General features: G+C 37.8%; 1 protein-coding gene across 1 annotated transcript; it reads right to left on the bottom strand.

The window, feature by feature from the left end:
- Positions 1–2,597: 2,597 nt before the first annotated feature.
- Positions 2,598–6,411, bottom strand: LOC134800377 (uncharacterized). Its single transcript, XM_063772877.1, has 2 exons — positions 3,288–6,411; positions 2,598–2,677 (listed from the first exon to the last, which is right to left on the bottom strand). Exons 1-2 carry the CDS (start codon positions 6,226–6,228, stop codon positions 2,598–2,600), a joined length of 3,021 nt encoding a protein of 1,006 aa, XP_063628947.1. The 5' UTR covers positions 6,229–6,411.
- Positions 6,412–6,826: the final 415 nt, after the last annotated feature.

Here is a 6,826-nt window from a genome sequence, read left to right as displayed (position 1 = left end):
ACAATATCACTTCCTATTTGTTAGTTTTGTGATAAGTTGTGATAGTTTAAAAAATAATTGTAACCAGAAGCGTTGGTGGCCTAGCGGTAAGAGCATGCGACTTTCAATCCGGAGGTCGCAGGTTCAAACCCCGGCTCGTACCAATGAGTTTTGATATTTACCAGTCGCTTTTCGGTGAAGGAAAATATCGTGAGGAAACCGGACTAATCCCAATAAGACCTAGTTTCCCCTCTAGGTTGGAAGGTCAGATGGCAGTCGCTTTCGTAAAAACTGGTGCCTACGTCAATTCTTGGGTTCAGTTGTCAAGCGGACCCCATGCAGGCTCCCATGAGCCGTGGCAAAATGCCGGGATAACGCGAGGAAGAAGAGAGTTTAAAAAATAATTGTGAATTTTTCGTAATTGACCGAGTGTTAGCGAAAGTATCCTTTCAGCTTGGGCACTGCTTTTGTATGTCCGGGTGTTCCTCTGCAGGTCGCATTACATAACCGATTCTCGTGAAATTTTGTGAGCAGGTTATGTAGTTAGATAAAATTTCGCTGTCATTTAATTTTTTTGGAAAAAAAAACGGCGGAAATAGCCTAAAGACTTAACCGGCAGTAGTGTGAGTTCGCTGTGATAATAAATTATTCAATAAGTATTTTGCATTTTTATTTTTTGAAGCTTATCGCGAGGTCTACCAGGCCAGACCGGTCGTCAACATATTAACAGCAAGCCATCTCCACACTAACCGGGGCCCGTCAAAGAAAGTAGTCCGTTAACAATTACATCACACCCGATCATTAGTCGATCGATCCGATCGCCCGAGGGGCCAAATTTGCATGGACGGACTATTTTGACTTATTGAGCTTTCTTGGTGGTTACTCGACCGAGAAGTTTTTAAAACTGTAATTTTTGCGAATTGAAAAATAATTTTGGGGAATTTTCGATGATAATATTGATACTGTCATCGATATTGATATGAATAAAACCTCCATGTGACATGATTGAGATGGTTATCTTTTAGCAGTTTTAAACCATCTCAATCATAATTATAAGGGTGCGCCGCGGTTTACTAAGGTGTTGCAGAAAGTTTTTTGGCATATTTTTGTATTCCATAATGTTACTTTGGCAGAAATGTCGTCACACATATCAGGATTCGGTGAATATTCGTGATGGCGTCTCTTGCTACCCAAGAAAAATGAAAGAGACGCCATCACGAATATTTGCCGAATCTCCGCATGTCTGGCCGCACCATAAAAGTAGGAAGATTTAAAAAAATATGTCAACACAAGATTAAGATATTTAATTCGATTCAACATACGTATTTTAGTAAATACGTCACGTACAAAGGCGAACTTGTCTTCTTTAACTATTCTAGGGATCTAACATAGACATTTGACTCGTATTAGTAAGTAGCGAGTTTTGGGCAAGATTGGTACTAAATACCTTATTGCTGTCAGGGTAGGCGTCAATGATACTCGAGTTGGACTTCAAGACTGTTTATTCATAATCTAGGGTGGGTACACCTTTCTCAACTACCGACATCTTCCTTCTTGAAAACAAAAACAAAAATTAATAATAATAATATGCCATACCTAAAACAAGCATGCATTATCTTAATTTTATTATTACATACCTATAGTGTAGTGCTTTAAACAAACCTATGCTTTTACATAGATTGTAAAGGACATATACCTACAACTTTTTAAGGTTTTTTTTTTTAGTTAATGCATTGAATACATTATTATATTTTTACAATTATAACAAAATAATTATTTATTGCATTTCGATATACAATTTAAAATGTTTTAAATTTAGGTATATACTTGTTTACAAAGCATATAATTATCTTATTTATATTTTACTAATTTTAGATACATTGTATAACTTAACTGTAACTTGCACATCTGTTTTATCTATACAATATTAAATGTGTTCTAATTTACAATATATGTAAATGCATATTTATTTTTTACATACAATGCATGCAAACCTAAATAAGAATCAAATTTAACATTTTAATTATTAAAATTGACAAATTAATGAACTAAACTAAACTATTAGCTCTTAGTAAATTTGAGCATTCCATTTTACTGGTTTTTACAACTTATACATGTATTATGATATAGGCAAATACAGGTATCCAACAGGCAGGTAGACTTGCATTCCCGTTATGTACTCCAGTTGCCCCATCTATTGGGAGGTATCACTGTCCTGCCGGAACGAGTTACATAAGCATCAGTTTGGTTTGTATTTAAATTAACGATATTTGAATTGGGAGCCGAAATCGATGCGAAATGCATTTGTGTCGGGAGAATGTGGTCGTAATCGAAGCCACACTCCGGATCGGTTTCCGGGCGGTGTGGAGAATCCGGTATGATGTGACGTCTATTCCTTATTATTTTATTACCATTTCTCATCAATATTTGATATGACCGATTTCTTAAAATTTTACTAACCGTACCGCTTATCCAAACACTGTTATTGTCGTGCCTTATCTTTACTTTTTGTCCTACTATTAAGGGAGATAGGTTTTTTGCATTTAAATCGTAATATTTTTTATATTTATTTTGACGGTTAATTAATCTGTTCCTAATATTGTGGTTCACTGTCGCATCTAGGACTGTTTCGCGAAGTGGTAGAATGCTACGTAACTTTCTATTTTGAAGTAATTCTGCCGGAGAGGGTAAGTATTCGCTAATTGGAGTATTAAGATATTCTAGCAAGGCTAGGCGAAAATCGGTCGAAGTGTAGGTGCATTTTTTAATTATATGTTTTATTACTTGAATGCTACGTTCCGCTTGTCCATTGGACTGGGGATAGTGAGGTGATGAGCGTACGTGATTAAATTGCCATTCTTTTGCAAAATTACTGAATTCGCGTGAAACAAATTGAGGTCCTCCGTCGGACATAATTATCTCGGGTATGCCGTGACTACTAAATATACATTTTAACTCATCTATTATCGCGTGAGACAGTGTGCTACGCAATTCGCGTACCTCAACATATTTGGTGTAGTAATCAACAGTCAATAAGTAATTTTTTCGATTAATATGAAATATGTCAATACCTACTTTAGACCACGGTCTCTTTGGTACCTCGTGTGGAATGAGTTTTTCTTTTGTGTTGTTTTTTCTATATGTTAAACACGCTTGGCAATTAGATATATAGTTTTTTAGTTGATTATTTATTTCGGGCCAAAACAATAAATCTCGCGCTCTTAACATACACTTTTCAAGGCCAAAATGTGCATAATGTATTTTTTGAAGCATGTCACCGCGTAACTTTTTAGGTATTATTATTCTACATCCTTTCCATAGTAATCCATTTCCTTCTGTTAAATCCTCTCTGTATTGCCAGTACGGTTTCACAACGTCTTCTACGTCTTTTTTTTCTTCCGGCCATCCTTTTCTAATATACTTTCTTAACAGTTGCATCTCACTGTCAATATCTGTTTCTTTTTGTAGTATTAAATAGTGAGTATCAGTTAACTCGTTGTATGCACACACGGTGTGGACCGCCTCTGAAAGTTCATCTTGCAGGTCATGATGATCGCTGGAAGCGGCCGCTAGCGGCTCGTAGGCGCGCGATAGCGCGTCCGCTATATGCAACTGCTTGCCGGGTTTGTAAACTAGCTTAAACGAATATGGTTGGAGCCTTAACAGCATGCGCTGTAACCTCGGTGGGGCATCCACAATCGGTTTCTTTATTATACTCAAGAGGGGCTTATGGTCAGTTTCGATTGTTATATCTGTGCGCCCATAAATATAACCATAAAACTTTTCACATGCATGTACGCATGCATATAACTCTTTCTCTATTTGTGCGTACCTCTGTTCAGTTTTTGTAAGCGCTTTTGAACCATAGCACACGGGCAGGCCATCTTGTAAAAGTACACATCCAAGGCCACTCTTACTCGCATCGACAGAAAGTATTATCGGCTTAGTCATGCTATAATATTGCAACACTGGTTTTTGAGACAAACACTTTTTAATGACATTCCATGTGTTTTCATGTCTCTCATTCCAGTGCCACTCTATATCCTTCTGTAACAATTCTCTGAGGGGTTCGGTTTTATTAGAAAGATTAGGTATGAAATTACCCACGTAAGTCGTTAGCCCTAACAAACGTTCGACGTCCTTACTGTTCTGTGGCCTAGGCATATTAATAATAGCCGAGATATGACTATCATCTGGGTACAGACCTTTCCTCGTAATTTTATGTCCCAAATATTTAATTTCCTCAAGACCAAACTTACACTTAGTCAAATTTAATTTTAAATTAATTTTACGACATCTCTCTAATACCTGTCTCAATCTCTCATCGTGCTCCGATTTGGTTTTGGCAAAGACTAAAATGTCATCTACGTACATACAAACTCCTTCGATATCGTCGAAATTCTCATATATTTTGCGATGAAAAACCTCACACGCTGACGATATTCCATAGGGCATACGTAGAAACTTATATCTCCCAAACGGTGTATTAAAAGTACAAAGGTCACTATTTTCTATTTTTACTTGCCAAAAACCATTAGTAGCATCTAGTGTGCTAAAATACTGAGCCCCTGATAAATTCGAAACGATTTCATCTAATGTAGGCAACCTAAAGTGTTCTCGTTTTATTGCTTGATTTAGTTCTTTTGGGTCTAAACATATCCTAAGGTCACCATTTGGTTTTTTTACAATGGTCATGCTGTTGACCCAATCAGTAGGGCCCTCAACCTTCTCTATGATACCTTGTCGCTCCATGTCTTCTAACTTTGCCTTTAATTTTTCTCGCAATGGTATTGGTACCTTTCTTGGAGCGTGCACTACGGGCTTACATTCGCGATTCACTCTAATTTTATAACTGCCAGGCAAACAACCTATACCCTGAAATACATCTTTATATTCCGTAACAAAAGCCGGAGAATGTAATTGCTCCGTTTCACTCACCGCAAATACTCTTTTAACCAAATTCATGAGCTTGCAATCATTTTTACCTAATACAGGAGCGGACGGCACATCAACCACTTTAAATTCCAAAAAATATACGTTATCTTTATATACCACTTTCAAAAAACATTTCCCTAGAACATCCAAGTTCTTTCCAGAATAACCGTGCAGTCGCGATGTTGTAACCATTAAATTTTCTTTGCTTAAACCGACTTGAGATAAGTAACGTAATGGCAAAACATTAACTTCGGCTCCCGTATCAAGCTTAAACCCTAAGTTATGACTATTAACATTTAAAACAATCGTCCATTCATCTATCTCATTATTAAGACAATATATTACCTGTTGGTCCGACTCCTCAATTTGATACACACCACACATACGCGAAAAGTGATTCAAACGCGAACACCGTAAACAACGTTTTCCATACGCGGGGCACGCATAGTTTCCGTGCGTTGTGCCACATTTGTTACAACAACGACTGTTATTATACGCGTTATACGTCGCACCACGATCGCCAGCGCCGCTCCCGCCAGCGCCAGCCGCCGCTCGCGCCGACACGGTCGAGTCCTGCGCGCGCCAACCGCCCGCGCTGCGCCTGCTCCAAGCCCCGCGCCCGGCACCGCGGCCGCCTCGCGACCCCGCGAACCGTCCTCGGCCACGACCGTAACCTCCTCGTTGTGATATTTGCCATACGTTATTATCTTGCAATGAATCATCACCCGTCGTTATGTTATGTACCGATTTTTCTCGCGACTCAATTATTTTTTCTGAATACACTTTGGATACTATAGCCGCTCGACAAATCTCCATAGCTTGTTCTAAAGTCAAGTCGGCTTCACGTAATAATCTCTCCCGAATAGCTTTGCTCGCGATGCCACATATCAATCTATCCTTAATCAAGGAATCACATAAAGTTCCAAATTCACATGAAGTTGATAATTTCTTTAAATCAAACACATATTGTTCTATTGTTTCACTTTCTGCCTGACTTCGCGTAAAAAATCGATGCCTCTCGACCGTTAAGTTTTTCTTTTGATCAAAATATTTTTTAAACTCGGCCAAAACTTGTTCTACCGTTGTACACTTCACATTTAGTTGTTCATACAATTCTCTGCACTGCTCACCCACTACATGAAGCAATATATTTATTTGTATGGCCGGTGTTTTTTTAGAAAGTTCACACGCTTCGAAATATATTTTAAATCCTTTACTCCATTTATTCCAACTGTCACTCAAACTGCCCGTAGTAATGTTCAATAAACTTTGATCATAAGTAAACGGCAACGGAGGCGTAAGCACTGTTTCCATGTTTGTACATAAACAACTAAGTCCACTAACGAATTTCTTAAACTTTTTATACTATATTCTCGTTAATTAAAACATTTATATAATTTCCGGCTGCGCCATGTCAGGGTAGGCGTCAATGATACTCGAGTTGGACTTCAAGACTGTTTATTCATAATCTAGGGTGGGTACACCTTTCTCAACTACCGACAATTGCTACAAAAAATACTATACCTACCTTTATTCATCATCACTATATTTTTAAGCGAATGTGGGAAAAATCTATTAATAATGATTTCCGCCTGTCTGAACTTATACTACGCAAGTAACCCGACACGTTGTTTGAGCCCTGCATCTCGGCTGCCCTAAGCAGAAAACAAGTAACCCAGTTTTGTCAAATTTTTGAGGAGAGCAAAAAAACGTAATTTGTCAGTTTTGTTAGGTATTTGGTCTAAAATGTAACATCTGTTTATACCATTATGTTAAAGGCGATAAAATTAAGCTTATACAGACTTTATTTTTTGTTATTCTTGTATATTAAACTTTGTACAGGCATAAAATGTTGTCTGTGTAGTTTACTGCCCGAAAATCTCAGAACCATTCTACACAAATTCAAGTATCT

This window comes from Cydia splendana, chromosome 19 (assembly GCF_910591565.1).
Source record: "Cydia splendana chromosome 19, ilCydSple1.2, whole genome shotgun sequence".
NCBI lineage: Eukaryota > Metazoa > Arthropoda > Insecta > Lepidoptera > Tortricidae > Cydia > Cydia splendana.
Note: the sequence above shows the minus strand (reverse complement) of the source record. Positions and strands in the feature narration are given on the sequence as shown.